At 39.9% G+C, this 17,917-nt stretch overlaps 1 protein-coding gene across 1 annotated transcript in view; it reads right to left on the reverse strand.

Annotated features, from left to right (window-relative positions):
- Positions 1-17,917, reverse strand: part of hmcn1 (hemicentin 1) — a 361,968-nt gene that overhangs the window by 203,839 nt on the left and 140,212 nt on the right. Inside the window, 6 exon segments of the mRNA XM_052011513.1 lie at positions 1,502-1,629; positions 6,617-6,712; positions 9,372-9,566; positions 11,213-11,371; positions 14,757-14,870; positions 16,605-16,732. Coding sequence (XP_051867473.1) covers positions 1,502-1,629; positions 6,617-6,712; positions 9,372-9,566; positions 11,213-11,371; positions 14,757-14,870; positions 16,605-16,732 — 820 coding nt within the window.

A 17,917-nucleotide genomic window follows, 5' to 3' on the forward strand; every position in this document is an offset into this window, starting at 1 on the left:
GATGCATTTAAAGGGAGTGGGGGAACCAGGCTCTGGTGAGTTCAAAGGAAGCATGGGAAACAGGTCCCCAGTGAGTCGAAAAAGGAATGGGAAACAGGACCCTGGTGAGTTTAAAAGGGAAAGGGAAACAGGGTCCTGATGAGTTTAAAAGAAGTGTGGGGACAGGTTCCTGGTTAATCTCAAAGGAAACAGGGCCCTGGTGGGTTTAAAGAGACTGGTAACAGGGTTCTGGTGAGTTTAAAAGAAGCTTGGGGATGGTGCTCCCAGGATTTTAAAAGGAGCACAGGAAATGGTGCCCTGGTACTTAGAGGGAACATGGGAAATGAACCAGGAGAACCAGATGTTGAACCATGGGGATTTCTGAACAATATGATAGTAGGATTTTTGGAGTTTTGCTGCATCAGCCAACTGAACTCATTCTGTACTTCCTTCATGGCTGTGACAACCTCCTGAAAGTAGACCACTTAAAACTGAATAGAGACACAAGGGACTGCAGATGCTGTAATCTAGAGCAATGCAACATTTATAAAACCTATTTATTCAACTTATCCTTCCATTTTAAATTTGAATATTGGAACAAATTCTCTCATTGTCCCTGCAATGAAATTAATCATGAGATAAAATAACGTTTTAAAGGTATTATTTTCATAAATAGAACCTTCATAATTAACTATTGTTTCTTTCCCCCTTTAAACACATATAGATTTTTTTTCACCCAACATCTGTTCTCTGTCACATTATTGGGTTTTGTGTGGGAGAGAGGGGAAAGCTGTCGAAGGAACCAAAGGGCATGGAATCAAGAACGACTAGATGATTGTACCTTCACACAATTCTATTTAGTTGGAAGTGCAGGATATTCTAGTTTGATATTTTTAAGGATATAAACATGTCATGAGCCAGCCAAGCCAAAATAAACCTCTCCTGCTTAGAAGTTCATTGCCCATCATGCTAAATCTGTCATTGCAGCATCAGCATATTGAAAAATGTCTCCAAAATTCATCCTTCACTGAAGTCATAGAGTGAACTTCAATGCTGGTGTACAATGCATTATTGCTACCATATGGCAGGCCTAGGATGTTTCGAGGTAGTAGAAAAGCAAAAGAAACTAGAGATACTGAACAGTTGTAATAAGAACAGAAAATTCTGGGGACACTCAGGAGGTCAGGCAGCATCTGCGGAGTGAGGAACAGAGTCAATTTTTCAGGTCAATAATCATTCATCAGAAATTCAGGCCTTTTCTTCCACAGCTGGATACCTGCCAAAAGCAAGCAAATTCACCCAGGGAAAATAATGTGTGAATATAAATCAAGAATATTTCTGGCCTCAGGTTCTCCAGCTTGTAGTTGAATGGTCCAGTGGTATTTTATGGCCCATTTACCACAGCACTGTTTTTTCAAAATGCATTTCTACCGAAGGATCAGAATCAAACCTTAAGCTTTTCTTTTAATGGGATGATGGCCATTTCCCCATTTAACAGTTGTCTCTTTACGGCTTTGCTTACCTTAAAATTATTTTTTATCCAGCGTCGCTCTGGGAGGGGATTTCCAGCCAATAATACACATGGCAAAGTCAGAGGCTGCCCTTCAATGACGTTGACCACAGCTGGTCTGATTCCGATCAGCGGTTTAACTGTGGGAGGAAAGAGCTGAAGTGTCTGAACTTACAATGGTAATCACCATACTTTCATCAGTAAAAAGACTAGCAGTTAAAGCCTTTCAGGATGTCCCAAAGTCCTTTGGAGCCAACTAAATATGTTTGAATTCTATTCATTGATGAAGAAGAGGAAATATGGCCGCAGATTTGAGCACAGCAAGGATCCAAAAATGGGGGTATGCTAAAGACTGGAGAATCATATTTTTATTTTTAAATTGATGCTGTGTGATAGAAAAGGACCGTCCAAGATATCGGGAATAACTCCCCTGCTCTTCTTTGAAATAGTGATAAAGGGTCCTTTACATTTAGCTGAGATCAAATTGGTGTGCAAGTTTAATGGGTTATCTAAAAGAGGACACCTTCAGTAATGCAGCCAAAATTTGTGAGTGCAGATCTGTGGAGTGTGGTTTAAACACACAACATTCTGACTTAAGTGCTGCTGAAAAAGGCTTTGCAATGATTTAACAATTGTCCAAACAACAGACAACAAAACTATAATGAAGAAGATGCTTTCACAATTTGCTTTATATTGGTTCACTTGCAGAGTTGTTAGCAACAATGTTAAGTTTCCTAATTTCCAGTTCACCTATATTTACTTGAGTACAAAAAAAACCTGTATTTCACTCTGAAATTAGTTAAGATTCTGTTTATCATTTGGTTTCCCCAACCTCTCGTGTTTGATGCCATAGCAGCACATCAAGTCCACACCAGTCCCTTCCTGCATCAGCCTACAGGTTAATCCCACTCCCCTATTGGTACATTAAGAAAGAGTATTCAGTGGAGATTTCCCACTAGTCCTATGTATGTGTGGCACTCATGTGGTCATTCCAATGCGCAAGTCCATCCAAACAGCCACATCATTGACCTTTCAATCTTGTGACAACCATGCTTCTAGTTAAGCTGCACTGAAGGAGATGTCACATTATTCTTAAACTATGGTAAGACCTTTACAAATGCATTAGAGAACATAGTTTTATCATATTGATGCTATTTCAATAATTGTAAATATAATGCTGCTGTTGTTGTTCATCACTCATTTTGAGTAAGACCATGACATCTAGCCTGTAATGTTGTAATGTGTATGGAGATGGCTGATTAGACCAATGTGGACTCTCAAGTTCCTTTCACACAAGTGACAGAGATGTAGGGATGCTGTAGCATCAATGTATGTACTAATAAATTCATCCCAGCAATAAATATCCTGGTGGATTACTGAACTCACCATTGCTTGTGCACAGAAATCTTAAGCTTCAAAACTGAAAAGTACCATCTCTTTACTCTTCTGCACTAATCTAAATGAACTCAATTTACACCTTCCATGTTGAGTGGAGATCCCCACTAGTCAGTTGCCTGTTACACATTTTCAAAGAGCTTTTCAGAATATCTTTGAATTGTTTCCTCTATCCACCTGGTAATTCCTTCCCATACAGAGCTCAGAATAGAATATCTCTCCCAAGAATCTGGTGTTGGTTATTGGAACAATGTACCCTGGTCAATGGAGCTGACTGGGAAAAAATACACACACACACATAAATGGACAAATACATAAGTGCCTGTCAGTACGTTTGCACTCAAGTACATTCATGTGGGTGGACTCGGAGATAAATGCCCTGCCCACTGCCACCTCCTCATCACACCCCCCCCCCAGCCCCTTGACTGCTCTCATATTTCTCTAAAACAAAGGAGGCCATTCAGCCCATCAAGTCTCTGCTGACAAACCCACCCCCTCTTCTAGTTCCCCGCAGCTTATTCACTCACACGTGCCTATTAACACCTTACTGATTCTCCCACCAGCCACATATGCTGGCCAATTAACCTACCGATCTGCTTGTCTTTGGGATGTGGGACAAAACCAGAGCACCCGGGGGAAACCCACATTGTCACAGTGAGAACAGCAGCGGAGGTCAGAATCAAACCTGGGTCATTGGATCTGTGAGGCAGGTGCACCACCTGCAGTGCCACTCTCATCCCTCATCCTCCACATCCCTGAATCTCTTCCCCTTCATTGTCTCCCTCATCCACTGACCTTCTCCCACCCTCCAACCCTCTCCCTTTACATTGCCCCTCTTTCCTTCCCAACACTAGGTACCCCTCTCTCTCCCTCTCTTTCCTCTTGCTCTCCACCCTCCACACCTTTGCTCCTCCCACTGTACCACCCCACCACTCCCCGATATCCTCCCAGCACTCCCTAGCCGTCTGGAAAACCTTATACGCCATCACAGGGGGGACGGAGTTTGCAACAGCTGGTGCTGATGCCATCAGCTTGGAGTCAATGGGCAAGTGCTGTGGTGGACCCTGGACATGCTGTTGCGGGGCAGGGAGTGGTGAGGGACCCTACACGGAGGGTCAGCCTGGGGGCACCCCACCTCCGCCCTCCCTCCCTGTTAGACCCCTTTCCCTTAGCCGCCCCCTCAGTTCTCCATCCCCCATCCCAGCCTCCCTCCCCTCCCACCCCTGATTTCCCAGCTGCCAGCCACAGCCTGCAGTCTTACCCAGGCCTCTCCAACCTCTCACAGGGAAACCTTGGGGTAAAGTACTGGTGGTGTGTGGTGGCAGTATGTGGCAGTCTCCCAGTGCTCTGTGGGTGGGTTGGTGGGCTGTGGACAATGGAGCCGGATTCACCCAGTGAGAGCATCTCATTCAGCTGCCACCCTGACGTAAAGACGGCCAGACACACTGGTCCTTGGAGCCACGTGCCATAATACTCAAAAGTTTAGGAGCCCCACAATGTGCACATTTTATACATGAATGTTTATTGTTAAGAATACCTTCTAAATGTATAGTTAATAAATAAAATGTATAAAAACAGTTGGGAAAAGTTTAGAGGGATATGGCCCAGATCTAGTCAAATGGGACTAGGTCAGGTGAACAACTTAGTCGGCACGGAGAACTTGGGCTGAAGGGCTTGTTTCCGTGCTGCATAACTCCATGACTACAGCTCTAAAACCACAAAACATAGCTGCTGCCACAGGATATTTACTGATACAGCCAGATACTTGCGAGTCTCCATCCTAGTCATAAATCTTTGGAAATCTGGTAAACACGTTGGCAACACTGGGTGGATGAGTTCAATTGGATGTCAATTTATTTTATAAACTTCAGCAGTTTTTATAGCAATTCACAGATTGTGTCAATATCTGAAATTTACCACACCCTGGTCTTCTAGGATTGATGATGCTTTGTTTGTGGTGGTTGCTTCCAGAATTTGACCATAGACTGTGATTCATGTACCATCTTCAGCATCTGGTCCTCCCGGAGTTTCAATAATTCCACATCTGCAGGAGATGTTTCTGTGACCATGATTTAGGGAACTGGGCAGCTTTCAACAGTCACATCAATCGTGAGCTAGTTTAAAAGGAAGGTGAAGTAAGATCTCTGCTTCTGCAAGTATTCAAACTTGTCCTTAATGTCATCAAGTGGTCCTTGCAATTACCCTTGGTGTACCACCAGTTGATGATCTACTTGATTTCCATTTATGTCTTCAGATGGAGAAAGTGATTGAAGTCACTGACACTGTCTCTGTGAAGATGGTTCAATTTGTTCTGGAAACTGAAGATCAGATATAATCTTAACCTTCCTATGGGGTGCTAATTTGAATGCTTGAACATGACCCAAATCATCCATGAAATATTATCAGATACTGTAGACATCTTTTACCTTCAGGCTGTAGATAGAACTGTAGATAGTGTCTTTTCTTTAAGGAAAGCAAGAGATCCACAAACCTATTCAAGATAACCACCTCACAATGAGACTCTGTTAGGTTTGTCTTCAAACTCCAGCTTCTGAATATTTTGAACTATCGATAAGTCTTCTTATTTGACAGAACTGATCATTTCAAGGCAGGAATTCATAACATTATAATATTTCAGTTTTCAACTTGCAAGATGTTCTCAACAGGTGATGCAATAAACACAACAAAATTCTGGAAATTTGCCATCACATTTTAAGGATCCAATGAGACCTAATTTTTTTCCCTGTCTTTGCAGGTGTTCCATCCATTGCATCACAGAGATGGTTCATGTTGTGGTACATCAGCATTATCCTTTCCTTTGCAATGTGTTCTTCACGTCAACGTCATGGGTTGTTTCAGCAACACAAATTCCAACATTTGTTCTTTCAGTTTCACCAGCAGAAACATTACAATCAAGTATTGCTTGTTGTGATTTATCTTCCATATCCATAGGTTTGCCCAGAGCTTGGCCGAATACGAGGGAATTCTACAAGTTGTTTGCAACATCATTACCAATCTGGGGGATATATCTCTGTGTAGTGTGGCACAAAACTGGATTTTGCTCTGTTAAGTCATTTGGAGCAGAGGAGGCTGAGAGGAGATTTAATCAAGGTGCATGGAGGCCCAGATAAGATGAAGATGAAGGACTTAATTCTTTCGGCAGTGAGGTTAATCACTTGCACTCACTGATTTAAAGAAATAGTTGGAAGGCCAGAATAGTTGGAAGTGCGAATCTGGAACTCATAAACTGAAAGGGATGTTAAGGCTAAAACCCTCATTTTATTTAAAACTTAGTTGGGTGAACACTTGATGTGCTGAAACCTTGCAGACAATGGATGGAAAGCTTGTAAGTTGGATTAGTTTCAATAGCTCCTTAACCACCAACAATGCTTACTTAGGTTACATAGCGGAGCCACGTTATTTAATACACAGTTGTCAAACAATTTCCGTTTACGACAAATGATCACATATAGAGAACCATCTGGTTCATCAAGCTTGCCCTTGGAGTTGTGAAGTGTAAAGCCTTATGAATAGACATCACTAAATCACCAACCGTCACATCTCATGGAAAAGGCAGAGTGAAACATTATAAAAAAACAAATCAACCAGGTAAACTCCTTTGGTAATTCAAAACTCATCAATGTGCTGTCTAGGATTTCACCTATCTTGTATATTATAGGACATCTGCTAGGAAATGATTACTTTTCTAAGTTTTCAGATCTAAACACTTACCCAATCCTGTGACTGTAACTGTGGCTCGAGCCTGGATCTTTCCAAACTGGTTTTCAGCTTCACATATATATGTGGCTTCGTCGTCCACCCAAAGATCTAATACAAAAATATTTACATATTGTCTATAAACCCATTTCTATTGATTTCTATCATTTATTTGATCATTTACTTTTGGCAATATACATATTTCCCTAATATAATGCAAAGAAGTGAAATGCCATCTCCTTTTAATTAAGGTGGAGTGCAATTTTAAGCCAGGATTTTTTTAAAAATGTATAAAAAATTAATCACCTTCAGAAAATAATTCTTAATAGTGCAACAGTGCATTACCTCGTTGTATAATGAAGCTGAAGGTTGCTGAGACATGTCAGCAGTTTCACAAGAAACCTGGAGTACTAAGAGACCTGGGGCTTGAGTGCTAACACGAGTTCCAATGATGGACCATGAACTTGCTGGAATTTACACTGAGAAATCTGATAGAGATGGCTTCAGATGTGCTGCAAAATCCATGAGCCCATAAATGTGTGTGTGTGTGTGTGTGTGTGTGTGTGTGTGTGTGTGTGTGTGTGTGTGTGTGTGTGTGTGTGCGCGCGCGTCTGCGCACGCGTGAGGAGATTATATATATAAGGAGATTCCATAGTTGCCAGGAAGAAAGGTAAGAATAAGGCTAATGACATAACTTTTTAATAATGCTGTTATAGAGTATGTGGTACAAAGCTCTGGAACCATGCATGGCCTTGCCAATGGGATTCAGATGTTATTGATCAGCAAGTTCATCCTTAAGGATAGGGGTGAGGGAATTGTGGGACAACAGCATACTTTAGCAGCAAGTGAAGGTAATGAGTCACATTCAATAAGTTCTGGGCCATTAGGTCAGAGCCAAATCAAGTCACTGGTGCTATACTTACTGAAAATAGTTAATACTTTAATAGCAATAGAGCGCAGGCACAAGGATAGATATTGGCAGTTTGACTTTTAACAATCATAAAACAAGTAGAATGGAAGTTCAAAATAGTTTCCAACTTGACAAAGTCCATCTAGAGCGCTGATCTTATTCAGTTGCTGAGTATGTTCAAAGCTGAGAACATTGATTTTGAACTCTAAAGTGATTAAGTGATCTGGAGGCTCCGATGGAAAGTATATTTGAGGTAGCGGATCAGCCATGATCTTAATGAATGGTGGGACAAGCTCAAGGGATTGACTGTCTTATTCCAACTCCAATTTTTTTATGTTCTTCAGTTTAAAGGCAAAGTTAAATGCAGGAGGAATAATTTTTATTCACATATGTTACCTTTGTCTCCTATAAAAATCACAGAATCTTGGATATCAAAAAATAAACAGCTTGAAAATGTAGTTACTAAAATTGTATTACCGAAAATACAATTTCATGATATAAAAACAGAGGGAAGATAAAGGAACACAGAAGCTCCTCATCACTGTATGTTCTTTATGTGTTTTGCAAGGATATCACTGGTTAGAAACTGAATGACACCTGCTTGAGTGCATTAAACTTTGGTATGTGGCAGGCCGACAACCCCACTTCCTTGGACAAAAATGGTGGAAATGGCATCCAAGCATGTTTTGCACACTGTACACATAAGCTCCAGCATGCATTACCATGTCAGATACATGGAAGACTGGGCCAGAAAACCATGAACTTCATGCAGTTCCCAGTAAATCCCTTTGCTGTACATTTAAATTAAAACAGTAACACAGGAAAATGGTGCCACGCAATATGTAGGCACAGACACAAGTATATAGGATGGTAAAGAAGTCATATGGCAGGCCTGTCTTCATCAGTTGGACCATCCAGTATAAGAGTCAGAAAGTCACGTTGAAGGTGTATAAAACTTTGGTTAGGCTGCATTTGGAGTATTGTGTGCAGTTCTAGTCACCCCATTACAGGAAGGATGTAAAAGCTGTGGAGAGGTGCAGAAGAGGTTTACTAGGATGCTACCAAAATTAGAGGGTATTAGCTATTAGGAAAGGTTGGACAGATTTGGATTGTTTGCTCTGGAGTGTTGGAGGCTGAGGGGAGACCTGATAGAGGTTTACAAAATAATGAGAGGTATAGATAGGGTAGGCAGTCAGAGTCCTTCTCCCAGGGTAGAAATGTCAAATAAGAGAGGACAGAGCTTTAAGGTGAGAGAGAGAAAATTTAAAGATGTGTGGGGCAAGTTTTTTTTAAACGCAGAGAACGGTATGTGCCTGGAACGTACTGCCAAGGGTGGTGGTGGAAGCAGACACGATAGTGGTGCTTTTAAGAGGCATTTAGGCAAGTACATGAACATACAGGGAAGGGAGGGATATGGGTCATGTGCAGGCAGTTAAGTTTAATTGAATTTGGCACCATGGTTACTGCAGACATCGTGGGCTGAAGGGCCTGTTCCTGTGTTGTACTGTTCTATGTTCTATACTTAGGCTTTGGATTTATTGGCTTTTATGGAGCTTCAGCCAAGACATGAAAGCAAGTTTGATAATAACAAGGAACGTGCATCAATAAGGGGGTAGGATGGTGTGTTGCAGATGTTTCCTTCTGCTGATAATTCATGCATAAATAGCAGTGCAAGAAGAAAATGACTGATACTATTTGTGTTTATGCTGCCTTTTGCCTGAAATTATTGAGATGCAGAACTTTGAAGTTTGTTTGAGTAAGGTACCTATCAATACAGATGTTCACATGCATAGTGCTTTAGTTCAGTAATGAGTGTGGGGAATGCATACAGGTTTCATGTAACAGCTACAAGTGACTTACTATTAAAGAAGAGACTTCCTGTTCTCAGTTGAGTCACAGAGCTAACTGCAGGGTGTCTTGAGAAGATGGACTCCCCATCTACTCGCCGCCACCTGATCCAGGGGTTGGGGTAGCCCTGTGCCTGGCAAGGCAAAGTCAGGTTTGAACCAATATCCATGGAGATATCCATTGGGGCTTGTGAGAAAACAGGTGAAGCTGTGAAAAAATATGAAATCAGCAAACAGTTTAATGTTATTGATATGGAATCTTTCCCCCAGGAAAGAATCAACATTAAGATTAAAGAGCCACTATAATCCTGCTTTCTTTGAATGGGAATACTGGTCGAGATACAAGTTTTTATAATTTTATGGCATACAGGTCAAAGAATGGTATCTTTCAATAAAAACACTGTTATTTCATCCAGTATGGAAGAAAATATTGGTGAATCTCCTTGGTATTGTTCACAATGAGCCAGAAAATATGACAAAACACATGTGGCGAGAGATAAATGAGGCAGGGAAAGCTCTGAGGATGCTCTGGTAAATAGGATGGTTTTGATGGGCCTTGTGCTCTTCCTTGTGCTTTACCTTCTTTCACAATTAGTTGCTTTCTTCTCCAATACTTTGGACGTATGGAACACAGTTGTGATTGTTAGCTGTTAACCCAGCCTGTTGCTTTAATGTTACGCTCCAAATAGATCATTCTTCACAATGCTAGTCAGTTACATATTGCTGTGTTCATTCAAGGGCAATTACAATCTATTCATGTTCTAGGTTGGAGGTCAAAGGATTTTTAACTCATATTTTCTCAAATTTCCTCACACACAGAAGGCAGCGTTCAGCCTACTGAGTCTATGCCAGCTCTTAGAGCAATCCCATCAATTTGATTGCCCCATTTATTTCACTGTAACCTATTCTCTTTCAGATGCCTAGTAACACCCTTCCCCTCCACTGATTCTCCTACCACTCACCTGCACTATCTGCTGCACCACTATTTTTCTGTTTTCAAACCTCCTAGGGTCAATTGCCCCAGTCCTATTGAAGTCTGTAGTGTTCAGAGACCCTGAAAAGTATTTGCAGGAATCTCACCTTCCACTAAGATCTTGAAGACAAGCAATATCTGGGAATATCTGGGAGTTCCCCTTCATGTGCTCTGCTGATGCCATAATAAGTTTTGCTAACATTGATGAGGTGGGCAGATGATCCATCAATGAGATCGCCACTGGAAGTTAAGAGGCCAGGGAAAATGGGGTGGAATATGTGGCCCACCTAATTCCAGTTTATTCTGGGCAGAATTAACACTATTTCCATCTCTACCTTTAAATTCCAGAGCTTTTTCTTTCTTTAAAAAAGGGTGAATAGAAAATAATTCATTTTCCTACATAATTAAATGGTAATCTGTAAATACCAACATTTCCAGAACATTCACTTGTGTAAATGTTCCTGTGTCCTTCATCTCAATATACAAAATTTACAATGTTTGAAAGTTTTTGGAATCTGATTTATTTGGATTTCCTTTCCTAGAAGAAACTGTAATTGCTTCTATAATTGCACAATATTTTAAAAAGCTGTGGAATGTTTTAGCAGTCATGTGCAAGTATCCTTTCAGAATATACATTTCTGTGAAATTTCAGAAGTTCTCCCTTAACTGTTGTGGAGCTAATTGCACACATTTGATTTCATGTCATCAACTAGCCAAAGAAAGCCATGGTACAATTTATTTTGGCTCTCTGAAACTAATTCTTTCAAAATCTAAATCCGTACAGTAGGAATGGTAAATGAAGGTGCAAACAACATTATATGAGAAAAACATGGGAGCAACTAAAACCGCAATAAAAATAATGACATTTTTATAAAACTTACAACCAACATCCAAAGTAATCTGGCCAGAAGCTCTTCCAGCATCATTCACAGCCAAACAGGTATAGTCTCCAGCATCTACTTCCTGTGTTTCCTGTATCTCCAGAACACCCCGATGAGTATCAATGCTCAGAAAACTGGAAGGATTCAGCTTGAGGTCACCTGAAATCATAGAATGTGTACGTTTAAAAAAAATCAGGAAAATGAATCTAGCAGGAAGTGAAATATCACCCACTAGTGTTGATCTTTTTTGGACACCATGACCCAATTGTGTCAGAAGCATTTTGTATGTTCTTATTGGACTGCCAGAAGGATCCTCTTATCCTAATGTACAAATAAAACTAATCTATTGCAGAATTAATGTGCTTCCCACTGGTTAAGCCAGAAATGTGTGTTATTGGAAAACTGATAAATTGCTTGCCAATCATTACAACGAAAGCAGGCTGAAGTGAAAAGAATAGCAGGATAAAGTTCCACGACTCTGACACTAATTTTTGACAGATCTTCTGGGACAAATGAATTGTGTAATTGAACATTACAAGTCTGGGCAACATTTGTATGTTTGCATCTAACTGGTAAGGAAATCTGCCAAAATTACCACTTTTAGGAGCACGTCTTCCACTTTTACAGAATCTATTCTCAAAATGGAACATTATGGAAAGCAACAGATTCATGAAAAATGAAAGGAAATAATAATGAAAGGCATTTATTGTGGCAAATTTTTGTCCAGAAAACCAAAGAAATTTTAATCACAGTGATTGTGATGTAATGAGTGTAAATTGGTTGCATATTTTTAATATTGCAGAGAGAGGAAGATGGGACAGTGTTGAGTGTGGGTTCCAATCAAGCTATTCCCAGATAGAATATTTTATTAGATATAAAGATGCTTCTTTATGGTATATGGTACAACACAACAGCATTATGACTTACTAACCCAATTCACCATGAGGGGACAGGTGACAAGTTTAGACCCACAGTTAACAACACATTGGGAATCAACGTCCGTTAAGGAACTTGGAGAAACTGTCAACTCAAGGTAATCAGTGGTTCATTCATTTGTCCCTCACGACTCCTGATGGTTCGTTACTAAAAGCATAGCAAAACTTCATTGTCTGTGCATTCATCTGAAGGTTATGCATGATACTCAAGTGGGCAGGACATAAAAGAGGCAATACTTAAATGTGGGAGAGGAGCAGAGAAATAAGTTAAATAAAGATGTTGCTTTGAAGCTGCTCTGTCCCAACAAGATCTTTATTGCAATAGAAAGACGTGGTCATATATATTCCAGCTCTCATTTTTATTCTCACTGGCAAATTCACTAATGACTTCCACACTGGAAAAATTTGGCTGTACTTACAATTTTTCTAAATTTTCCCCTGCCTCTGCTCATTCAGCTAAAGGCAGTGCCAAATATGTGATATAGTGCCACATAGGAGACTGGCTCAACAGATGGATATTTATGGAAAATATGAACCATTATTTAAATATTATTGACAACTGGTGACTTGTACCAAAGTCACAGGAAGTGACCAGTGAGGTATCCCAGAAATTATTAGTGGAAGTTTTATATCATCTTGTGTGTAAATGTTTCAGAACTGAGAATAAAGGAAAAAAAAGACTAAAATTGGCTGAGACCACGATAGAAAGACGTTTGGAAGTAATGAGGAGTTGTTTCATTGTAACTTGAGAAACTGCAATGACAAATAGAAAACAAAATATTATATTGAAATTTATCAAATTGATGAAACTGGGAAAAGAATAAATAAGGATTTGTGGGAATTCCTGAAGAGACCTTTAAAATAGTCCACAAGATTAGCATCAATAGTAAATAAGGCAAAAGGGACAGGACCGCAGAGTATATGGAATCAAATGTAAATCAGAAGACATAGTCCTGGATCGACAAGGACATTGACATTATGGGACACTATTTATAAGAACTGTGGATAACCTGGCTGATGTAGAACTAGAAAGATATCAGCAGAGAGCTGCCATCAAAGAGGTGAGCTACGAAACAAGACCACAAAAGCAAGTTTGTTTAAAGCAGAGCTGCAAAATCCAAACTCCAGATTCAATGATGGAAGACAATATAGCTTGGGCCTTTCATCACCATAGTATTTCTATAACTCAGGACATTTAAATCTAATACCACAAAAATACTGTTTTCTCTCAAGAGCTTTAAAGTTGAAATACAAGCTGGTCATATTTAAAAATAAGTAGAGATTCTCCAATTAGCTTGTAAGTGTACCTCAAGCAGCTGTTTTCTGCAAGTGTTCTCCCTAGCGTCCCTTCTTGGCACTGCCCTCTGTACACTCTTAAATCCAACCAAGAGAAGATTTACTCTCTCAAATTCAGACTTATTGAAATGTAAGGTTGCCATGCCAGTTGGCTATAAATATGTCAATTACACAGTCCATCTCTTGAATAGTCCAGAGCTGGTCTAAATAACACAAACACCACAAATATGTATATTTCCTTTCAACAAGGTTGAAAGATCTCTCTTTGAAAATCTAAAAAGTAGCATTATTCCCTTTTGAAAATGTCTCATTTTCATACAAATAATTTCATTTTTTTTATATACTTGTAATAATTTGCAGTATTATTTCAGTAAGAGGTATCACAATCAATTCATAAATATTTTTAGTGCATGTATTGCCGAGTGGCTAAAATATAGATCCCTGTGAATGAGAAATGGTTGCTGATGGCGCCAGAAAGATTTCTTCTAGTTTTATTTTACAAATCTATGTATGAAGCTAACAGATGGCTCAAGCAGTTAACTCCCAGGCTGGAGTCAGTACATGATGTTCTGAATACCCTTTCATTTTGCCACAACTAGTCAAACATATCCCATTCACGCCAGAATGCTGTATGTATCTTGGCAACTATGAGGCACCATGGTGTGGTAAATGAGGCAACAATTCATATTGGAGACACAAGAGACTGTAGATGCTGGAATCTGGAGCAACAAACGACCTGCTGGAAGAATTCAGCAGATCGAGCAGCATCTGTGTAGGGAAACGAATTATCAACGTTTTGGGTCAAAACCCTGCATCAGGATTGATGCAGGCTTTCGATCCAAAACCACAACAATTCCTGTCTCCCCCCCCCCCCCCCCCCCAACAGATCTGTTCAACCAGTTGACTATGACTCTTTTATTTGAGGGAGTAAAAACAATAGCTTGAAAAAACACTCTGCAAACTAAATGCGTGTAAGCATTTGAACTGTTCTTTATGACAGAGGGTTCACACACTTTCATTCGCCACAAACTGATATTGCAAAGTCCTTTGACTTAATCCCACAAATGTTCAGCGAATTAGATCAGAGGTACCAGAAATAAGTCTGGAGCAAAGTACACACAACTGACAATATTTGAGACTCTTCAAAATGCCCAAAGCTCTTGGTTACAAGCGGATAAACAATTATCACATGATGTTTCCTGACATACAATGGTACTTGTACGAGCAGGCAAGCAGCTGATAAAACTGTTGCAAGCTAGTTTTTCTGGAGTGGTGAATCCCATGGAAGATTTCAGTCCAGCTGGTTCTCTCACCTTTGAACCATTTGACCTCTGGCTCTGGAACACCAGTGGTTCTGCATTCCAGAACTGCAGTGTCCCCAAGGCCAACAAGGATTTCCTTTTGGACAGCAGTAACCTTTGGAGCCTCTGCAGAGAAGAAAAATGACAAATTACAACTCCTAGTAGAACTGCTTTCAGAACCCAAAGTGAAAACCATTCTTTTGCACTGACCTCCACCAAACTTTTTGTTTGGTTTTAGACCTGCATTTATTTTTGACTTGGTATGATAGGCACTTAATTTGGTTGTCATACTGGCTTTTCATAGTAATTTGAATGCTAGCTTGAAACCCTGCTCACTTTAATCTAATAAAATTGCACAAATTATATTTAAACTTAAAATGAGTACAAAAATCCTGAAATGAATTTTCCTCATTATAGCATTGAAATATTTTGGAGACACTTTTATTGCCACCTTGAGAATAAGATTAAAACCATAAAACAAAACAAGGAATTGTGATTTGTTTTACAAAATTGCTCATGATACTCAAAGCCTCAAAAAGAAAAATAAGATTAAAGCCTGCGAGATGCTTCTTTCATATTCAAAATGTTAACCCAACTCCACATATTTTGATCCTTATTTACCAACTGTGCATCTTTAATATTTAATGCTCCTTTTTTCTGTCTTTTTAACCTATGCAAATCTAGGTCCTATTAAGGCACCAGGATGTCCAATGCACATTTGAGGAACCATTGGTTGGACCAAGCACTGCACATGGTCCACCTCAGATTGAATGATGGTCAATAACAATTTTTTAATAAAAGAAGTACAAGAAGCATTAATGCCCCTTTCAGCTCTCTATCCAATCAGCAAGCTGCTTAAACTGCACAAGCATCTGCTGACAGAATGAGAATAAAAATTGGCTGTGCCTCCTGCTACCACTACTGGGTGAGAATCCCTGATGTTTATGTGATAATCTGCTCAACGTCCACACCTGTCAAAGATCAGCTTCCAGCTTTACTTAACGGTATGTTACACAAAATATCCAAGTTACTTCAACATTCAGTGAAATACAAGATTTCAGCATGCCTTTTGCTAAAATTCACACAGTACAACTGCAATTTGATTCTCATGGCACATTTATCGATAATTTCAGGGAAACAGCCTATATACACAGCCTATGTAAGATGCCAGGGTCGCACAAGGGGCTGGAAATTTTTGGAATGACATGATGTGCAATTTATGGCATTCCATGGACAAATCAATGCTGACTAATTTTGCCAGGGCGCAACAACTCTGATCAACTTGGACCTAGATCATGGAGCAACCAATGTTTTACTAATTAACAATATAATAAGTGAGAGAAGATGCAACAAATTCAGATGGGCTCTGCCCTGGGAGGAAAATGTCCAAAATCATCTTAAATCAAATTTACAGGGTTGAAAGTGCTGCAAGAAGTACTTCCAAGTGGCTGTTGGTCAGCTTTTCATAGAGATGTCACAAAATGGTTCAGCGAAAAGTTTGGAGAACTCTGGGCACAAGGACTATTGTGTGTAATGGGCTTTTCTTAGGATACAAAGTTTTTAGATAGAGTCCCCACCAGGCATCTCATATAGAGAGTCAGTACAGGATTTTAATATAGTATGGTGATTATCACAACAATGACCTGAACTCCTTGTACTGCATTTCCGTAATGGTCTGCAGTACACTTAAATCCATCTGTATTTCTGCAGAATAGCACCCCCGCAATTCAGCTTTACAGTCCCAACTTATTGATCCATTTTCCTTTCAGGTCTGGCTCCGTGCTGGCAGCATAGGACAAAATTTTACTCTTTAGTTCTTAAATGTATGACACGCAGAAATATAAAGATTTTTGCACTGACCTATATAGGTGAGGATGGATGCCTGTCTGTCTGTTCCTGCAGAATTACTACTTAGGCAGGTATAAATTCCAGAATCCTTCTGAGAAGCTGGTCTAATAATTAGACTGCCACTTTTGCTCAGCATGTGCCTTTAAAACACAAAGTAGTGAAAAATATTAGACATGCATTTGCTGTAAGATAGATTTTACTTATTGATAGGTTTTACTATTGAAGGCCACAAATTTAAAATATGGCTTTACTGCAAATAATTCTTCCAAAGCCATGGAACAGACCATTATATCCTTTTATTTAAAATGCTCTCTGTTTTAACTTTCTATTGTATGCTGGGACACAGTTCCATTGGTGCTGTTCCATACCATCTAGTTCCATTCATTTATTATCCTGGATATTGACTGTAAGAAGGCTATTCCTACATGTGGTAGGAGGTGGGGTGAGGTGAAGTGGACTGGTTGTTAGTGGTAATGAGATTTGGCGGGGGTGGGGGGGGAGGGTGAGGTGGGTGGGAGAGGAAAGATAAATAGTAGATTACATCAGAATCTTTTATCATCAACGCCTTCACACATACATTTCCCAAAACGAAAACCAATCATGAATGGCAAAACTGGCTTCCCCCCCTCCAATCCCCTGCCTTCTTCGCGCCCCCCCCCCCAATGAAGTTATTACTTAATGTAGCAACAGCTGGGGTCAGCTACCTCAGAACAAACTGGGAGATAAAGTTGGGACTTATGAGGTCTATATTTAAGAATCCCACAGGAAAGAGCCCTCACTTGCTAATTTGGGGTACTGAAGAGTTTTGTCTTCACTGGCTGCATGGATGTACACCACAGAGGCTGGCAGGCCATATCCAAGTTTAAACCCACAGCCTCATATTTCTAGTTGATACCAACAGACTCACATTTTCTGATTTAGGGAACAGAACACTGGAACAGCACTGCGTCCACACAATTCAAACAGAGTATGCCAGAAAATAAGAAATAGGGGCACAAATTGATCAAAACTCCCTCAGTCAAGAGCAAGACTGTGAGATTATGATCTGCACTCAGGACATTTCCAGTACTATGCTGTCATGTGATCTCACATTACTCTGTAATGCTCTGCTCTGTGTGTTTCACAATTATTTATTAGATACCTTCACAGCACAATCTCAATCCCAACACTATCAATTCTAATTTTGGTGCAAGTTGCAGTTTATTTTTTCAGTACATAAAATGTAATAGTAATGAAGGTCAAACAAACAGATTTTCATGATTATTAAGATTTATAATTTGCCTTAGCATTGCCCTCACCACTGAATCCTTTCCTCTCCTTACCCA

The sequence above is a fragment of the Pristis pectinata genome, chromosome 3 (assembly GCF_009764475.1).
Source record: "Pristis pectinata isolate sPriPec2 chromosome 3, sPriPec2.1.pri, whole genome shotgun sequence".
Lineage (NCBI taxonomy): Eukaryota > Metazoa > Chordata > Chondrichthyes > Rhinopristiformes > Pristidae > Pristis > Pristis pectinata.